This window comes from Carassius carassius, chromosome 1 (assembly GCF_963082965.1).
Source record: "Carassius carassius chromosome 1, fCarCar2.1, whole genome shotgun sequence".
NCBI classification, from domain to species: domain Eukaryota; kingdom Metazoa; phylum Chordata; class Actinopteri; order Cypriniformes; family Cyprinidae; genus Carassius; species Carassius carassius.
In genome coordinates this window covers 27,389,259-27,410,103 of record NC_081755.1, presented here as the reverse complement: position 1 = coordinate 27,410,103, position 20,845 = coordinate 27,389,259, and the positions used below count along the sequence as shown (strand labels likewise).

At 36.6% G+C, this 20,845-nt stretch overlaps 2 protein-coding genes across 3 annotated transcripts; both read left to right on the top strand.

The window, feature by feature from the left end:
* Positions 1 to 776: 776 nt before the first annotated feature.
* On the top strand, positions 777 to 6,822 carry LOC132143555 (trafficking regulator of GLUT4 1-like). Of its 2 annotated transcripts, none has more exons than XM_059553889.1 (5): positions 777 to 1,007; positions 2,567 to 2,897; positions 4,549 to 4,841; positions 5,091 to 5,223; positions 6,177 to 6,822. In XM_059553889.1, the coding sequence occupies exons 2-5, from the start codon at positions 2,651 to 2,653 to the stop codon at positions 6,191 to 6,193; spliced, it is 690 nt and encodes a 229-aa protein (XP_059409872.1). In that variant the 5' UTR covers positions 777 to 1,007; positions 2,567 to 2,650; the 3' UTR covers positions 6,194 to 6,822. The 2 variants fall into 2 exon arrangements, with proteins under 2 accessions (XP_059409872.1, XP_059409880.1); XM_059553897.1 differs by lacking the exon at positions 777 to 1,007 and adding an exon at positions 1,175 to 1,312.
* Positions 6,823 to 17,182: 10,360 nt separating this feature from the next.
* LOC132143550 (zinc finger protein 397-like) lies at positions 17,183 to 20,632 on the top strand. The gene is made up of 2 exons (XM_059553875.1): positions 17,183 to 17,504; positions 19,125 to 20,632. Exons 1-2 carry the CDS (start codon positions 17,315 to 17,317, stop codon positions 19,922 to 19,924), a joined length of 990 nt encoding a protein of 329 aa, XP_059409858.1. The 5' UTR covers positions 17,183 to 17,314; the 3' UTR covers positions 19,925 to 20,632.
* Positions 20,633 to 20,845: the final 213 nt, after the last annotated feature.

The window sequence follows — 20,845 nt, the reverse complement described above, 5'->3', positions numbered from 1 at the left end:
TGACACTCGTAACACACAAAATACTGTTGTACCCACTGGTGTAACGATGGATCCCAGCAGAAGGGAACACTGGATGAATCACGCGAATGAATCGTTTTATAACCGACACAAAAGATTCAATTTACTGCATCAAAATCCCTAATCCCTATATCCAGAGCCAGTGTTGCCAATTTAGAAACTTTTCATATTATCTTAGCAACTTTTTCGTCCAAAAGCACATAGCGACAAATTTAGCTATTTAAAAAACGTATTTAGCAACGTTTAGAAACTTTTGACATGTGACTCAAAAAATAAAAGGGCACACATTTACCATTTAAATTACACAAAAAGAGGAAGCCAAAGATGCCTAGTAGTAGGCTACACATATCATGTGAATTAAGTTAGCTGCTATTTGCAATTGTTTAATTTAATAATGTGGAAATATCAATAAAAAATATTCATATCAACATATTTGGTTGTTACACAAGCTCCAGTCTGGATCCAGAACACCTGAGAAGAGATGATGCCAACCCCTCAAGAGGACCTCAGATGAACTAACAAATATTGCTATAAGTTTGATTGCATCATATAATAATTGCTCTTAAAAAAAGATCATCGTTGGTTTGATTACGTCTTTAATTGATTTTTTCCCCCATACATTTCTGCCATATGTAAACATTAACTGACAGTCACTACTGATAAGCTACTATTGTAGAAACTTAGCTTTCTCTCTACGAGTAAACCACCAAAAAAGAGAAACACGCGCACGCCACAGAGTGGAGCACGCGCACAGGTTCACGCAGTGTGGGAGAACAGACTCATAAACGCAGTGGATCATATGCCGACACATCACTCCACGTTTTTACACTGATACACACTAGGATATAGTAGGACAAAGCAATCATCCGAAATTCATCTTAATTCTGTGTCACCACCTGAACGTCGATGTGCTGCTGTTCGTACTATACTTTACATACAAAATGAGAAAGATCCTAATGATTTTTGCAGTCATTTTGCATTAGATTAAGGTGAGTTCACTTTCGATCTGCATGCATGCTCTTGTTTATTACGATCATGTCGGTTCTCGCATCAGTGCATCAGTCGTGGCTCGGGTGCTGTGGGTGTGTCACTTTTCTTACTGCTGTTTTCTGTATGAATACGTGTGCATGCGCTGCTCTCGGTGTGCTCTTTGATTATTATTCTCACTGAATTATAATATAGCCGTTTAGCAGGCGCGCAGAGGACCTTTGTGTGTCTGCTGTGTGCTTTTCTCCAGACTGCTGCCTCTTTGAATTTCAAAGAGTGAGACAGGTGAAAGGGAAAAGTCATTGATGTGAGATTGATTGATTATTCAATTGATTTGATGATTATGTTAAAAGCAACATGGCTTATGAGTCAGTTGAAGCGTTCAGTTAGTATATATTGTCACAAATCATCAAATGTTTTATAGTTGCAGATATGGGTGTGTCATTTGATGCTTTTTGTTTTCGCACAGACGTTGGTGTTTAGGCTATATCTAAGGCTCACGTGGACTCATAAGTACAACGTGTATTTTATGTAATTACTTTGTTTCAATCTGAATATGATGAATATGATTAGGGTCTTTTGTTGGTTTCATTTAGCGTTTGAATAGGTGTTTTTCTGAGGTCTTAGATGAGACAGAGCTAGTTTTAAAGACCACACATAGATAGCTACAACATGTGTAGATTTGGGAAGTCCAGTTTTGATGGCTGCAGCTCTCCCACAACAATCTGTCATCTTTCAGATCTGTAGGATGAGGCGGATGAGGCTGTGGTCTTTATCTTTATTAGATTCCTGCTTTGAGGGAGATTAAATGTAAGCAGGTGGACAGGTGCAGACTGAGATGTTGAAAAAAGCAGCCCCTCCTGGTTACAGTTCACTTGACAGAATGATTTACCATAGCTTGGTAAATTATGGAGTAAAGAACAGATAAAGTATAGTGAATTTGTTTACATATTATTATCTCCAAATGTTTTTACAATAGCAACCTAATGTAGATTTTATGTTGGTTACTCTTGTTCCAGCTTAATTTGCAGCAACAACAATTCATCCTTTTAAATATATATATATATATATATATATATATATATATATATATATATATATATATATATATATATTTCCTTTTTTTTTTTTTTATAAAAAGTGTATACACTGTGTCTCCAGCACAATCAAAACCATGATACATTTGTCAGGATTCTTTGATGAATATAAAGTTTAAAAGAACAGCATTTTTTAAATAAAACTTTTGTAATTATATAAATTAGAAACTTCTTTAGTGTCACTTTTGATCATCTTTGCAAAAAAAGGAGTACTTTCTTAAAAAACAAATATATATACATATCTGAATATGATGAATATGATATATATATATATATATATATATATATATATATATATATATATATATATATGTATATATATATATATATATATATATATATATATTTACACACAATACTGAATGATAGTGTCAATTATTGACTTCATAATGTAAGCGCATGTTAATAGGCATTGTAAAATATATATAATGTCTTAAATATTTTTGTTGATTTTTACCCAACAGTTCTCAACAAATCAGAAACCCTAAATTAATACGGACATATAAGCTTAATTTTGCCACACATCAGTTGTCATAAACATCTTGGGAATGGATGTGAACGCTGAGGCCACTGCTGCTCCTGGTGCAGTGGAGGAAGAACAGCAACAACTACAATCAGAGCAAGAGACCAGTCAGCAACCAGATACAGAGTCAGACCTCACCGTCAACACCTCACAGCCAGTCAAGACTGAGCAACAAGATCCACCCCCCACCACAACACTTGGAGACCCCGCCCCCTCTCAGGATGCCCCACCCAGAGATCACCTGACAGTCATCCACGAGAATATGGAAACAAGTAAATAACTATTTCAAATTGATTGTAGTCATGCATTTTGCATCTTTTGTTTATTAAATAGTTCATAGAATATAGATTAATTTAAATTTGACATTTAAAACTTAGAGTTTTGTGGTGTTAAGTCCATGTGGCTTTGAGGTCATCTTTATGCTAAGTGTACACCTAAAAGATTACAAAATTAACATTTAGTAGATTCAAATGTATTAGATTCATGACATTACCTTGCACTGACCAGCATATATATATATATATATTGGTCAGCACTTCCTCTAATATCACTTTCCTCTGACTAGCAATAATAATTAGCTAATCTAGTAGCCCTTTGATATGACACCCCCTACTTCCTGTTTCAGTAAGAAACTTACAGAACTGTTCAAAATTTGGGGGTAAGATTTTTTAAATGTTTTTGCAAGAAGTCTCTTAAAGTCGGCATGAAATCAAATTTGACAAATCTTATTTTTATATGTAATATTGTAGTGTTTATTATAAATGATTTATCTGTGCACTTCATTATTTTTTTTAAATTCATGTACCCTTATAATCTTTAATCAAATACATTACCCTACCATCCCCCCTCGAAACGACCTCTCTTCTCTTTCGGTCACGTGCCATGGCGAAAGGGTGTGGCCAGAGCCGATGAGGGTGCGGTCTCGTTTCTGCACCGCCTCTCAGAGAAACTTGTCAGTGTCAGTCATCTCAGCGAGCAATATGCAATATTGCAACGCCCAACCTCCAACGATCCAACCAAGCCCCGCCCTACATTTTTTTCTAATTCCAGAAGCCGTTTAACTCGGATATACATCACGGCAAGGAAAAAAATGACAATCTCAACTTCCGTTTCATGCCGACTTTAAGTCTAACAGTGCTGCATTTATTTGATCAAAAATACAGTAAAACATTAATATTGTGATATATTACTACAATTTAATAACTGTTAATAACTATTAATAACTGTTTTAATATATCTGAAAAATGTAATTTATTTCTGTGATTTCAGCATCATTATCAATGTTTAACACAGTTAATGCTTTGTGGAAACCATGATAAATTTTTCCCAAAAAATTTTAATTGATGATTAGAAAGTTCTATAGAACTGCAGCATAACCAGTTTTTGTTCATTTTATAAACGATCTCCTCACTGGAAACTTACAATAATCCAGTGCATCCTTACTGAACAAAATAATTAATTTCCTTTTAACAAATCATACTGACTTTTGAATGAATGAAGGAAAGAAAACAGCACTTGCATGGGGTCTTTAAGTACCACCTTTTAGTGATGTACAAGCTGCTTCTTCTGTCCTTATGAGAAAAACGATCTCTTGCCATTTTTTTTCTCAAATTCTTTGAGTGTTAATCTTAGAGCAGGAACCAGACTGATATACAATGATTTACAACCTCGCTCTGCTTTCACTCTGTTTTCTTCTCAGCTTTTGTACCATCCCCCACTCTCTTTTCTTGTCTGTTTTTCTCATCAAGTAGATGAGTCAGATGCAGCTCCCCTCTGCCAGTAAAAACTGAGCAGGAGATATCAGCACCTTTAGTTTATAAACAAACAAAAGTATTGCTGCTTTTGAAAACAGACAGTCTGAAATGTAGGCTTAAAGGCACCTAGCTATCGCCTCATGTGTTTCTCTCTTTCGCATCACTACAGGTAATGGTGTTTGCCCTGGTCCTATCGAAAGATCTCCGATCGCTGTTTCTCCTCCTCGTCAGCAGCATGCTAAGCCCAACCATGCGCACGCAAACGGGCGAGCCAGGCTGAGCAGTCGCTCCGGGTCATTGAGTCAAGCGGGGTCACCTCGACCCTCACTCACCAGACAGCCCAGCGCAGCCACTGATGTCGGAGACGGCTCCAAACCCAACGATTATCTCATATGGGCGATTCTGGCCTGCCTCTGCCCTGTCTGGCCCATTAACATCGTCGGCTTGACCTTCTCGGTCATGGTGTGTGCTTGTGTGTTCATGGGGTGGGATTGTTGGATACAGTTTCGGTCGAGTAAGGAGGGACTGTGATTTCACTTGTGTATGCAAGAATTATGCTACGCAGTGCACGAAAGTAGCTTCTTTGCCTTTGGAGGTTCAATTGAAAACATTTCTAACTAGCCGAGAAACTGTATTTGGCATAATTCCTTCTGGTGATAAAGGAATTAGTTGTTCTCTCCTTTTCATTACAACTTCTCTTTCTACTCTCAGTCTCGAAACAGTCTGCAGCAGGGCAATGTGGACGGTGCACGTCGTCTTGGCCAGAATGCAAAAATCCTGTCCATCGTGTCATTGGTGGGAGGGATTGTCATCATTGTTATTACTATCGTCATCAACTGGGGTGGTGAGTATCTTTCCCATGAGGCCAGAGCATGTGAAATTGAATGCAAGCTTAGAGCTGACTTTGTGATTTGGATAAATGTTAGATCTGATTGCAGGTGAGACTGATCTTTGGCCTGTACTGTATCTAATGGATCTAAGTTTGGTGTTTTATAGTTTGTATAAGTAGTGATTTTCACAGGTAACCTGTTATACATCTGATATTCTATTTAAAGGTTAGATTTAGATCAAATTTTTTTGTCAGTTCAGGAACTGAAATGGGACATGCACCATTTAAAAGTTTGGGTCTGTAAACTGTTTTAATGTTTCTGAAAGAAATCTCTTATACTCTAATACAAGGCTGCATTTATTTGATCAAAAATATAGTGCAAAACAGGAGTAATGTAATATATTATTACAATTTAAAATAATTGTTTTCTATTTTAATATGGCAAGCTGAATTTTCAGCAACATTAATCCTTCAGAAATCATTCTAATATGATTTGCTGCTCAAGAAACATTTCTTATTATTATCAATGTAACGGAAAAAAGTTGAGTTAATATTATTGTGGAAACCGTGTCTTTTCAAGATTTTATAATGAACGGAAAGTTCAACAAGGCAATATTTTTTTGGAATATAAATCTTTTGTAACTCTCTAAATGTATTTACAGTGACTTTTGATAAATGTAATTAATCCTTTCTGAATAAAAAAAAAATCCTTCTGGCCCTAAACGTTTGAATGGTTTGAAAGAATATACAATGCTAAAGAACAGAAATATCACAAGCTGGCTTTGCTGTGTCTCTTCTTGTGTCTGTTGTAGACAAAAAAAAAGCTTTTGTGCAAAGAAATTGTGCAACTTTTTAACTATTTAATGTTTTATATATTGAAATGTTTATATGTGTATCTTTTTTGGAGTAGATGTTTCGTTTAAAATTCACTTTGCTTCATTCTTTCAACACCTCTTCTTCTCTTTCAGTAATACTTAAGACCTGATGGCCGTCACGTAAAATTCACAGCCAACAACCAATCCATGAAGACCATTTCCTTCTTCCATGTGTCATTAATCTCTCTACATCTGAATGCTCCTGAATGCTTTCTCAGTTGTTTTGGCTCTGAAGCTGAATGTTACATTTATCTTCTATCGCTCCAGAATGATAAAAACAACATGGACTCTTCAGCTCTTCGAATGCCTGGAATCACAGTCGAAGCGGCAAGGCATAAATGTTTGTTTGTTTAATTTTTCAGCAAAGGACTCATCGTTTGAGATGATGTCACCAAGGAGACCACACATATGATCTCATTTCATTATTCATGCACCCCTTGAGGATGTGAGGGAGGACAAGAATGAGAGGGAATTGGAGGGGATTTTGTTCTCGACAAAGATTAGAAGTATTTTTAATGCACAAGCTGATTTTAGCATCCCTGTTCAGAAGTGTGAATCCATGAAGAAAGCGCAGATTAAAATGTAATCGATTATATAAAACAGCAGATGGCTTCCGAGTTGGCATCCATCCACAGATGAGTCCAGTTACCTTAAGAGCTGCTCTAGACACACTTTTATCTAGGCTTTCTTTTTTCCTCTGATGAAAGGATGAGCTGCACCCAGCGTTTAAACATAGGCTCTTCGTAGATGAGGTTATCACACATAAACAAGAAGAATCCTACAGATAGAGAAGGAGGGAGAGGTGAGGAGAAAGTGGGAGGGATCAAGACCTAGCCGCAGTCTTTTGTTTCACACAGATGGAGGGATGAAGAGAGAAGGATACGGGAGGAGAGGAGGGGGGCAGTAGCTTCAGATGAAAAGATACCCCAGAGATTTAGGGAATGCAGTAGTGTCGAGAGGGATCTGAGCTGCCTCTGATTGGCTGCTTGCGTGTGTGTGTGAGTGTGAGGAAGCCAATATCGTAACGCTCACCAACATGCCCTCCCCTTTTCCTCACAGCTATCCTCGGCCAGATCCTTCAAGGCAAACAGAAAGCAGACCATTCATTTAGTATTGTGTTTTAGCAGTATGAAGCAAATCGATGATACAAACAGTCATGTTTTCATACCGTAATGTTTACAGTAGAATCAGACTGGAGCGCTAGGATGTTTCGACCATGACCATGAATCATTTTACACTGCTACAAACTGTTTGTTTGGTGGAATGATTTGTGTTGCTCAACAGAATGATACCTGAATCCTTCAGGTCAGGCCACACCGACTGTGCCAAGATTCGAGACTCCAGCTCTGGAGGGCATGTTTGTGACTGAAACAGGAAATGAGAGCGTGGATGCATTTGTAAGATGGCATGCACTGGTATTAAAGTCATTAATTGTTTTCTTGTTATCTCTGATAGCCGACAAATGGCTGATATTAAAAATGTATACTATTTTGTCTATAAAAAGAATAAAACACTAAAAATATAATTTAAAAAAATATATAATATCAACCAAACAGTATCCAATATTGCCAGATGGATAGATTTACATGCTACAGACTGATAATTAAACGTAAAAAGAAAAGGAAATGAGCAAGCACAATTAGATATCCAATGTCAACCAAAAAAAAAAATAGAAATTTGCTTGACCGATATACTTTATTCCAATCAACTGATAAATGTATGTAAAAATACAGAAATATCACTCAAAAAAAAAAACTGACTGATCAATAAATTGATAAATTAATGTGTAAAAATAGAGGAAATTACTGTAGCATGCACAATTAAATGGCCAAATATCCAGATTTATGTTGATACCAAACTAAGTTTAAAAGGTCAGGATCTTATTGTGATCTGATCCGTACATACAGAGTTCTTTTATAGATAAAATTACAATTCCCTCATTTTCATGGCTTCAGGTCTCTTGCATGCAGAATATGACTCATTGTTTTATTTATGTTTACAGCTTTTTGTTGGCGATGGGGTCACTCATCAACTCTCGGAAATCAAGTATTCTTATTTTTTTACAAATCAAAACCTTTGCTGTGTAGCACTTTGTAAATGTTCTGTATCTAGTGCAACATATTCCGTACCACAAACAGTATGAATGTGGATAAGCATGCTGACTCAGGTTGGGTGATGATGACAGGGTGAAAGGCCTTTTGGGCCTTACTTTGGCTTTGGCTTGCATGAACGGATGGGGCTACAATCGTCTTTTTGATACATTTCAGTTTGCGACTGCTCTACATCCCCACCACTCAAATATGAATGAGTTTAGCATGCACATTAAATCCAACCATGTGCAGTCAGTGAATGCCAGCTTGACTTTTGTTCTCCTGAATTGTTCTGCTTGGCTATATTTATATTTAACCTGCCAACAAATTCATGCTTGTATATACATATGTATTTATATTTGTGCCTGTACATATTTGTACCGCTTCCATTCATGTCTGGTAATCTGAATCTCTTCGATGGACATGAACCGTGTTCGTAATGCAAATCTTGACTGTTATTACTGCAGTGCTTTCACACATTTTCTCACTCCTGAGTATTTTTATTGGTATGTAATTTGAAATCGGCCCTCTTAGCATATATTTAGTCTGCGGCCGTTTGTTTTGTATGCCGTTTGTGCTTTGCTGAAACTTTGACCTTCCAAGCACGATTACAGATCGCCTTTGCTGCACAGAGCAATTCTATCAAGAAATGTTTCAAAGACGCCAGTCGAGTCAATTCTGTGGGTCACAAGTTCTACCTGCTGTTCAACGTATCTATGTATTGATGTGAAGGAAAATAATGTTTTTGTGTTTATTAAACATTCCCTTGCAAATTCAACTACATTTTGGTGAAAGCACCTGTGCTAGTCAAGACTTGACTCTGTGACATGAAATGATTTGAGAGGCATTATGATAACTCTTGTTGCTAATATAATCCTGATTCCATGCAGATCTGCCTGTGCATGCCTTAATGAATTGCTATGGAACAATATGTGATAGATCTTGAGGTATTGATCCTTCTTCTGCTCTGTACCGACACTGATTATGCATCATTGAGTCCAGTGAATAAACTGTCTCTCATTAATTATGCCACTACCCTGTGTTCGTTCTCTGTCATTATAAACACATTTGAGGCTCTGTGTGCCAGCCGTTAGGTCTCAGTTAAGGGCTTTTCACACTTTTAACCCTGGGTTATTGTCTTTCTAATCCCACTTTTAACCTGGGTAAAGGTAGAGCTCACACTTGTAATTTAGAAGCGGGGTTAGCACTGCTTTTTAACTGGGGTTGTGGAACCCTGCTCCAGAGCAGGCTTAGCACTGCTTTTGTGATGTTAACCCACATTGTGTTGTCAACTTAGAGTGAAACAATGCTGAGAAGTTCACGACCAGGGCCCTAACCACCATAGACATCGAGAGGAGCAAGAAATGAAAATTAAAAATGGCACAACTGTCTCTCCCAACATTGTAAATCCTTCCACTGTTCTGCAGCACGTAATTATGCATAAAGGTCTATTTTAAGTTTAAGTTACATTTTTTTGCTGGTGTGTGCCTCATCTGTCTATGAGTGCTTGCCAGTGTCAAAGTGACTGAGATGGCCAGTCAAATTAAAGTAGGCAAGGTTTATTGTTCACAGAACTAGAATCCCAGGTGTGAAACTTCAGTTTTAACATTGAAAGAGAGCAAGATGAGATGAAAGTAGCTAAATGTAATATCTGATAGCTGTTTTACCATAGAAATGTTAAACAACCAACAGTAATATCCAGTGCAAACTACTTAACCTTTTACTCAAGTTTTGCTATTTTTAATGTAAAACAGGGTATCATTTATGTGATCCCAGTCAATGACACCGGCACTGCAAATATACAATGATAAGCCAGGTTTTAGGATTTTACAGTGTGAAATAACAGTGTATGAATAATTCATTGTTAACCTTTGTGTAAATTATCAAGCCAGATAACCCAGGATTCTGTTCATTCAATTCAATTCAAGTTTATTTGTATAGTGCTTTTTATAATACAAATCGTTACAAAGCAACTTTACAGAAAATTACGTTTCTACAATATTTAGTAGTAGCTTATAAGTGGTGACTGTCAGTTTGTGCACGTATGACAGGATTTTTAGAAAAATTAATACAAGACGTAGTCAGCCAGATGATGAACATTATTAATATTATTAATAATTAATAGTTATTATATGATGCAGTCACACTTGTAGCAATATTTGTTAGTTCTGTTTGTTGATTCAGGGTTAGCATCGTCTGGGGTCCTCTGAGGGTCAGCATCATCTCTTCTCAGGTGTTCTGGATCCAGACTGGAGCTTGTGTAAATCCTAGATACCACGGGATGTAAATCATAGAAACAAATAGAAACATCATTAGCATAGCTGCTGTTCCAACAAAGTAAAATTAATTAGTTTAACCCAAGCTAAAGAATAAGAATGCACATTTGATCAGATGCAACTGCAGTCACAATTTAAGAAATACATTATTTGAATGTTTGGCGAAAGAGATGTGTTTTTAATCTAGATTTAAACAGAGAGAGTGTGTCTGAACCCCAAACATTATCAGGAAGGCTATTCCAGAGTTTGGGAGCCAAATGTGAAAAAGCTCTACCTCCTTTAGTGGACTTTGTTATCCTAGGAACTACCAAAAGTCCAGCGTTTTGTGACCTTAGGGTGCGTGATGGGTTGTAGCGTGGTAGAAGGCTAGTTAGGTACGCAGGAGCTAAACCATTTAGGGCCTTATAGGTAAGTAATGATAATTTGTTACTGATACGGAACTTAATAGGTAGCCAGTGCAGAGACTGTAAAATTGTGGTAATATGATCATATTTTCTTGACCTGGTAAGGACTCTAGCTGCTGCATTTTGGACTACCTGTAGCTTGTTTATTGAAGAAGCAGGACAACCACCTAGAAGTGCATTACAATAGTCCAGTCTAGAGGTCATGAATGCATGAACTAGCTTTTCTGCATCAGAAACAGGTAACATGTTTCGTACCTTGGGAATGTTTCTAAGATGGAAGAATGCAGTTTTTGTAACATGGGAAATATGATTTTCAAAAGACAAGTTGCTATCTAATATAACACCCAGATTTTTGACTGTAGAGGAAGTAACAGTACATCCATCTAGTTGAAAATTGTAATCTACAAGATTCTGTGTAGTGTTTTTTGGTCCAATAATTAATATCTCTGTCTTATCCGAATTTAATTGGAGAAAATTATTGGTCATCCAATCTTTTACATTTTTAACACACTCTGTTAGCTTAGATAATTTAGAAGGTGAATCTGGTCTCGTTGAGATATATAGCTGAGTATCATCAGCATAACAGTGGAAACTAATCCCGTATTTTCTAATAATATTACCAAGGGGCAACATGTATATTGAAAATAGAAGGGGACCTAGGACGGATCCTTGTGGCACTCCATATTTCACTGGAGATAAATGAGATGACTCCCCATTTAAATAAACAAAATGGTAGCGATCGCACAGGTAGGACCTAAACCATCTTAGAGCCTGCCCTTGAATACCTGTATAGTTTTGGAATCAATCTATGAGTATGTCATGATCTATGGTGTCGAAATGCAGCATTAAGATCAAGTAAAACTAGAAATGAGATGCAGCCTTGATCTGACGCAAGAAGCAGGTCATTTGTAATTTTAACAAGAACCCATTCAGGGTTCAGAATTACCAAGGGTAAGCTATTTCAAGTGGGAAAAGCTATTACATAGTGTTTATTCGCTCCTCACAGGACACACTCTTTCCGTCTCTGCTGTTTCCTTGCTCCCTCAATACCGCACATGTCTCCAGGATGTTACAGTTTCCAGGGCAACGGTTGGTAGGCGAGGAGGACAGTGAGGGACCGGGGTGCAGCAGGATAGGGAAAATGAGAGTGTGCGCTCAGATTTCACTGGTGTGTTAAAAAAAATCGATCTCATTTGAATTTTATAGCAGCATGCATTATTAAAAGACTCTGGGGGAGTTAAGATGGTGAGAGAAAGTGTGAGCGGGTCAGGTTAATGGCTGCTGCAGAGACAGACTGGTTTACAGTTGATGCTTTGAAATGGAGACAGTGAAAATGGGATATTTTTGTGCAACAGACAAGAAGAGGAGAGACCGATCGAAAAGAGAGAAAAGAAATGGCACAGAAACTACAAATGTATAAGGACATGTCGTTTTAGCCAGCATGCTTGGCATATAATTATATAAGCATGTTTTGTTTAATATAGTGAGCAAAATCAAGTAATATGTTGAAAAGTGAATGATGATGCTGCCAGACAGAAGGAAGGGGGGGGGGGGGGGGCTGCAAAAAAAATCAAGCTCTGAAGTCGGACACGACAGAAAGATTTCTGACTGCAATAAATACAGCTGAAACCAGGGCTGCACAATTAATCAAATTACTAATCATTGTTACAATTATGGATGCTACAATTACACAATCATTCGAAGCAGCAATTAATCATAAAAGTCCACTTATGTTATTCGCGTGCTTAAGATTTTTTCCTTACATGTTATCTTAATGGTTTATCACATTATTTAAATTTTAGTTTTAGCATAACATTATATTAATATTTTTACTTTTTTATAACTTAAAGAAGAATCCAATCCGATGTATAGTTGACATTTGAGGCTTAATACTATAGCACTAAACATTTTTGAGTTATGTGTTTTCAGCTTGTTTATTTTCACATAAAAATACAGCATACAGTTGCATATTTGGTCAAATTAGTGGTGAGCATAAGAGATTTATTTCAACAACCTTGAAAATGTTTCCTGACACCAACCTTTTGCCTACACATGAGACACTAGATTTGCTAAATGGATCCATGCTGCTAATGAATAAGCTTAATGAGGATTAAATTAACACTTAATCTGAATTTCGCCAATGCACAATTCATAACTTCCAATTATGTTCTTACATTATATATATATATATATATATATATATATATATATATATATATATATATATATATATATATATATATATATATATATACTTAAATGACTGAGAGAGACCGGTAAAGGTTAAATGTCCCTAAGAAAACCGACAAGTGGTGGAGACAACAAGACGGAGTGCACTCTTAACCTTGGTGGATTTAATTACACAATCTAATCAAGTAACGTGATTGTTAAATCGGATCTGAGTGGGAAAGGTTGTATCTTTGTCTGCTTGGCTGGCTTTAGGTTCTTGTTTTACCGTGATGGTAATAGCAGTTGAGAACTGGAAGGGTGGGAGTAATACACAGACATCCAGCTCACATTAAACCTTCTGATGCATGTTCATTACAGTGGACAGGTCTTTAAAACCCATTGTATCTATGATGTTGCATGCTAACAACCAACAGGTGATGAACCAAGACCCTTTTGTCATGGTCAGATGTGTTTCTGTAAAATGAAATTTTATGATTTTATTTATATATATATTAGGCAGGGTTGCCAACTCTCACGCATCTGGCGTGACACTCACGCTTTCAGCATCAATCTCACGCTGAAGTCCAAGCGTGAGTGTCGCGCCAGATGCGTGAGAGTTGGCAACCCTGATTAACTTTATAATTATGACATTACATATTTAAATTTTCATGTAACAGCCAGTATTTATATCTGTATTTGTATCTGTAACAATCACAACATTTTTCGTATCTGCATTCGGATCCAGCGTTGATAAAACCGTTATGGTTATATCTTTTTTTCATAGTTATATGTCGTGTTAAACTAAAATAATTATTAATTTCTAAAATAACATTTATCATGCAAGCAGAGAGATGACATGACAAACGTTAAGTGATCATTTGAACACGACTGAATCAATTCAATACGCACATTTTCATTACGCAGAACATTTTAAGCGAGTCTTAATGTTTAGTGAACTTCACTAAACAAATGTGTGCATGTCTTGCAAACCAGCAAAAGATAAAGATGCAAACACGTAGGACAAGTAGAAAATGTATCCGTATCGAAGCTGATTATTAGCCTGCTAGAACTACTTGGCTAGAACTGGTTTGGTTTTTGAGAGACTGATGCGCAACACGGCTGTTTGATTGGTAGCTTAAGCTTTAAATCATTGCATTTTAAACATATACAAATAATAGAACGTGTATGATGTATTATTATAGGTGATATTACTCTTGCAAAGCTCTGATTTCTGAGAGATGCACGGAGAGACAACAGCAATACTGTGTTTGATTTGCGCTCTTTTCATTCATAAAGTTTCCGTTCATTCACTTCATACTCGTCTGTGTAGAGGTCTGTTGTATAATATTGCGCTTATCCCCTGGCTCACCTGTTATCTAGCAAACTCCGGCCTCTGCCAGCTTCAGCCTCACATTATCACAGTATTCAGGTAGAATTATTCTAAATTTATTTGTCTGTTATTCATTTTTGAAGCCATTATCCGTGCCATTCCGAATAAGGAATTCGGCTTCAGACACGCCCCTGATTATTACATAACATATTTAAATTTTACATGCAACATAGATAAGGTCATAGAAAGTAACAGCTACACGCAATTTTGTAATCCTACAATTCATGTCGTACTTGCAAACTCTTTGTACGCATTAATGGTTAATGCATGCTCGACTAGTCGATTGTTTCCGACAGCGCCGACTAGTGGTTGAAGTAGTCGATCACTCGACTACTCGACTAGTCTATGCAAGCCTTAATATATATATATATATATATATATATATATATATTAGTGCTGTCCAGGGGCGCTGCACAAGATCCCGGGCCCTATGCATAGGCAGTCCTAATGGGCCCCCCTCCCCTTGAAAATATATATTCCAGACTTTTCAAGGGCCCTCTCTTCCTTTGGGGCCCTGGTAATCAGTACTGGTTTTACCCCCAGTCCGACGCCCCTGGTGCTGTCAACGTTAACGCGTTAAAGCATGCGATTAATTTTTGTCTGGTTTAACGTGTCAAAATATTTAACGCAATTAACGCAGCATCCTATTTTCTGCCATCTGTTGGCTAGCTTTACATTATATGATCACGCTCTTATTCATTTAAATGCTTTTAAACATTTCAAGCGTGGCAAGACAAAAGAGAATGCGCTGTCTGTGAATGCCCTTATGTGACACATACACACGTATACACACACACACACACCACACACACAATGCATAGACAGGGCGCCAGAATCCAGTTCTCTTAAGCGCTTGAACTAACAATAAACATCCCAAAGTGCCAGTTTTGTCGATTATCCTCATAAGAGCAATCTTAAATGATTTATATAAAGTCTAAAATGAACAAAAAGAGTTGTGATAGAATGAGGCGAGATCCATAGACAGTATATAAACGGTGAGATGCGTGTCTGTCTGCTCTTAAAGGGACAGCAGCCAATAAAGCTTCCTGTCAGTAAAGTTAAAGAACAAAGGGAACAGAGAAAATGACTCGCTGCTCTTGACTAAATAACTTTTGTAGCTTTAATAAGGATTAACTATTTAATTTATAGTTTATGCAGTGCAGACTGCATATAACTTCGATAACTTTATTAAATTTCTGTATATTTCCTAACTGTTAAGACAGGAAGGGCAGGAGTAAACATGACATTTATTATGTTAGCATTGTTTTAAGTTTACTTAAATTAAAAACTTTTATATTTTTGAAGCCTAATAATAAATGTAAAAAATAAAAAACAATCAGTAGCTGTATTAATATCAGTAATACTGGCCTTCATTCATAAAAAGATGCCATTTAAACAAGTATTTAAAATATACTGTCTTTATGTTGTTTCTACATTAATTTGATTAACTGTGAAATTATTACATTAAAAAATATATTAAAAACGTACAAAAACATTTCTTTTTTTATTGCGATTAAAAAATGTGTGATTAATCTAGTTAAAGTTTTTAATCGATTGACAGCACTAATATATATATATATATATATATATATATATATATATATATATATATATATATATATATATATATATATATACTTTTTTATATAACTTTTTTTATAATCTGTTTATTTTTTTTTATTTTTTTTACATATTTGCATTATTTGCCAGTTCTATTTCTGATACTGCATGTGATTCCATTATACTTGAGTATGAAATAATACAAAAAGGGACGAAGACTGTCTGTCAGACTTTATAACTATTTCACTGGCTTACAGCAGTAGACATGTTCTAGAAAAGGGTAACTGTGCTCAGAACTTAATTAATACCTGAGATGGAAAGATGTGATTCCCTGCAGTACAATCATCCATCTTATGATTAAAAGCTAAGTCATTTAATAGATAGAAAGCTCAGTTCCTCTGAGACAGATGAAGGTTGCCTGTCTGTAATAGGACTTAAACTACTGTGTTTATTAAAGGTTTAACTAAGTAAGGAATATGCCATCCGCATGAAAGTTAAGAGGGTAAACTGCTCAGGCATAATTGTATCCAAATTCATAATTAAGTTTTGCAATCTTGAAACATTCACACCAAAAATTAAATATGCAGTTAAGAGCAGTTTCATAAGATTGAATAGGACTGCATTGTTCGCCTACAACAGCGCCTTCATATGGTCGTCTTTAAAACATTACCAAACCAAAATGTGTTTGCACCTAGTCAACAGAGCAGTATTTACATAAGTACATACATTTAAGATGTATTATTTAAGGGGATACTGTTAATGAATGTTAATATTCCGGTTCTGAAATAGACTTTTAGAGTTATTATAGTCGGTACGACGTGAAAAGCAACTAATTTCTTCGAATATAGTAACTTGTTCATAGGTATTGTCTAGTTTTAATAAAATGGGAAAAAAAGTACAAATAGGCGCAAGGCGTGCATAAAAATAATAAGGTAATTTGGTAACTTCAAAAATGTACATAGCTCGGCTAAATATGAATTCAAAAACAAAGCCTGTGAGATAAGCATTAAAGATACTGGCTTCAAATCTAACTTTACTCCCAGACACTGAACCTACAAATATATCAAAACAATACTGTGACAAATTACATTAATAATCTTCACTCGTAGATTTTCAGTAAATAATAATTATAATGTAATAATAATAACAATCGATTAGCCATTAGCCTGGTATTTCAAACATTTGTAAATGTGATGTACATGTTCCTACAGTGCAGTAGGTGGCAGTGATACTCATCTAGAGTCTGCGAACAGCCATTAAACCAAGACGAGAATAAGCAAGTGTGGAGAGTTGCTTTTATTCGCGTTTCGTCGGATTTGTTTTCGTTTTATACTTCGTGAAAATGTCGAGACTAGATAGGATACATTCTAACCTGATGAAGCGAATGTCAATTGTCATTCGTGATATTTGGGTGGAGGTGGAAGCGACGGTGAAGGACTATCAGAAGGAAGCAGCCCAAACACGGTCAGAAAACGCGAGGCTGAAACAACAGCTCAGGGATGCGCTGAGCAGGAATCAGGCACATTTGAACGGTAAACTCGCACTTAAACACACACAGACTCTGTTTGATGTAATCGAGTCAGTTGAAGGTTGACTACATTTCCTGTAAACTCCAATTTAATAGTAGAAATGAATGTCACAGAAGCGTAGATGGCATTTTGTCCACTAAGTTTCTGTCTTACATCAGTGGTCATGTCCTGTCGTATCCAGCTATTACAATATCAGAATTTTAACATATCTCGTTGAATGGATATTCGATTCATTGTAAAATGATATAACACTTTTACATTCTGATGGATGGAGAGGACAGTGGCTACATTTGCAGGGCCACGAGAGAAGGAAAGATATGATTGGTGTTATGAAAGCTTGACCAGTCCGCCACAATCGTTAATTGGTCGTTTTTACTCAGAGCTTTTATGTATGTTTGGATTTTATGAAGTTACGTAATATCTATTTGAATGTAAGTAAAGATTTAGAACTTTTGAAATCCTTTAGAACCTTATAGTGAAATGAATGGATATATGTTCATCAAATTTGGGAACAACAGAGAAAAGTTTTCTCCTGAATAGTTAAAAAGTCTATTTTTTTAATGCAAATAATGAAAATATGATTACAGAAATGATTGTTATCTTGATTAAACGAGCAAAGCCTTGCTTTAATGGCTGCTGTGAGTAATGCAGGTAATGTGAAATGTAATTCCTCAGTAGCGCACTTAAGTCTGTGACACCAAACAGGTTTCAAAGAGATACACATTCACCCATTACAAATACTTTGTCACACGGATAAAAAGGTCTTTAAAGGGGCCATATGATGCTATTTAAAATTTTCCTTTCTCTTTAATGTGTTACAAGCTCTTGGTGCATAAAGAAGATTTGTAAAGTAGCAAAGACTGAAGTCTCAAATACAAAGAGATATTTTTTTATAAAAGTTAAGACTGCCACGCCCTCCTAAAATGACAAGTTGTAACACGCCTCCACATGTCTACGTCACCATGTGGAAATATTTGTATGCCACCCAAATGTTCACACAAAGAAAGAAGGTTGGTCTCAGTAACACAGATAGTGTTGTAGGAGTCATGTCAGAGAGATGCTGTGTGTATCTAGGAGAAAGCACTTTATTTGGCATTTTGAAAGTAGATGCATTTAGGAATTTTTAAGATTACTTACAACAGAACAGCAATGCATTTTATAGATGACCGTTTCGTGAACCTAGGAGAGGAGGTCATTCTGACTTTCCTACGACAAATAACTGTTTACATTTATTTTGAAAGAATCTCGCGATTATGGAAAAGGGTGTTCCATTTCCGAAGTGTGCTTGCAGTGATCGGCCAATCACAATGCACTGGGTCAGTTGGCCAATCAGAGCAGACTGCGCTTGTTTGAAGGAGGGACTTTGTAGAAAACAACGTGTTTAGAGGCGGAGCATAGAGGACCTACAATAATGTACAGTATTAGAAAAATTATGTGTTTTTTGAAAATTAAAGCACGTCAACATATTCTGGTACACCAAATACACAAAATAATGATCTTTAAAAAATGGATCATATGGCCCCTTTAACTGTAATATTTACATTTGCATTTGATGAATGAAATGACTGATACTAATAATGAAAATAATTGAGTAAATGCCGTTTTCATGATTTCACCATACAGGAGTCCACTATGTCCCTCCTGAAGAAGCCTCACCCACAGAATTACCAGCGTGTGGATATGGGTCCCCAGCTGAATCTGAAGACCCCGACGACCAGCAAACGGAGGGCGATGCCAAGAGTCAGGCTTCACCTAGTGAACTGAAGCCGCGCATACTAGATGTCATTTCAGTCTGTAAGACGGAAGCAGAAGATAGAGAGCTAGTGCATCAAAAAGATGTCTCATCTGTAGGTGAACAACGGATTGACAGCTCAAGTACGGATGAGACATTGAACAGGAACGCAGCCACTGTGGCAACACAGAGGGTCAAGACTGAGCCCGAGGACACCATCATCACAATAACGTCTTCAGTTACTACCACCCCTGCCCACGCCGGTCCGCGTCAAGACTCAGAACCCGCTCACCACGCTTCCACCTTGTTGAAGAGAGCGCAGAAGAAGGAGTGCCTTCGCACACGATACACCATGCCTAGGAGAGCATCCGCAAAAGATCACGCCCATGAAGAGCCGTATAAGTGTAACAAATGTGGAAGGCAGTTAAAGGACTTGGCAAAGCTGCAGCTGCATAAGAAATTGCATGAAAGGTCCTTCATCTGTCACTGGTGTGGCAGAAACTTCTCAAAGTTTGACTACCTTCGGATGCATATGCGCACACACACCGGAGAACGGCCTTACCGCTGCCACTGGTGCTCAAAGACCTTCAGCCAGAGCGGAAACATGAGGAGACATGAGCGCACGTGCCGGAATTTTAGTGAAGAATCGACATCGCATGGGCTGGAAGATCAACATCTGTCCGCTGACTGACCATTGTTGCCAGATCACACCTCGACAAAAAACCTGTTGTTGTGATAGAGAGCTGAAAATTGATCTTTTTCATTATAAATATTGGGATATTTATGATTTTATCAAGTATATTAGAAGCTTCCATGTTACAGAACATACAGAAAGCCTTTATGCTGTTTGACCAACATTTCTATGAACTTTTCAGGCCGTATGTGTGCACAGATGTCACCAGTAAGTCGAAAAAACATGAGAATGAACATTTGACCTTTTGAGGAAGATCACGTTGTGTTCCATACTGAGTACCATGACCTACTGTACTTCAAGACTGATGTTTTAATATTATAAATACTCCACAGAGAGCAGTTTCTAGCCAATGAAATGTTTTTTTTAGGCAGTGCATAACTATAAAAATGTATATTCACTATAGGAAGGAATAACTTTCATTACTTGTTTTATTAATTTAGTTTTTTTATATTTTTTTCTGGCCTACGCATTACAATTTGAAAATTCCAGATTTTGGTGACTGTGGGAATTACAGAGGATGAGTTCAATCTAAAGCAGTAGATTAGGATAAGAATCAGTGAGGTAGACTGGACAGTAAAATGTACTTAAACTACAAAATTGTCAGAAGAAAATCATGTTATTTGAGAAGATGTATCTTATGACTGTCAAATGAGGAACTTTGTTGTATGTAAAAACAAACGCTTGAATAAACTAGATTCAGTTTAATTTGACATCAGTAATTTTCTGTATCTGAGGAAAATATTAATCTGGCCGTACCTAGGTATGCTCAATTTTGCCTTACCTTGGAAATATTTTACAACCTCTTGTTATTTAGAACATACTGTTATTCCATAAATATGTCATAAATATTATACAATCTTCTAGGTATTTATTTGTCACAAAAACGTACTGCGTTTAGCACTCTTTCTTTGTAAGTGA

Excerpts from the sequence above, each read along its gene's own strand:
- LOC132143555 (XM_059553889.1), top strand. The coding sequence starts at position 2,651 with ATGGATGTGAACGCTGAGGCCACTGCTGCTCCTGGTGCAGTGGAGGAA. Across the intron at positions 2,898-4,548 it reads CCACGAGAATATGGAAACAA|GTAATGGTGTTTGCCCTGGT; the intron begins GTAAATAACTAT and ends GCATCACTACAG. Across the intron at positions 4,842-5,090 it reads GCTTGACCTTCTCGGTCATG|TCTCGAAACAGTCTGCAGCA; the intron begins GTGTGTGCTTGT and ends TTCTACTCTCAG.
- LOC132143550 (XM_059553875.1), top strand. The coding sequence starts at position 17,315 with ATGTCGAGACTAGATAGGATACATTCTAACCTGATGAAGCGAATGTCA. Across the intron at positions 17,505-19,124 it reads GAATCAGGCACATTTGAACG|GAGTCCACTATGTCCCTCCT; the intron begins GTAAACTCGCAC and ends TTCACCATACAG.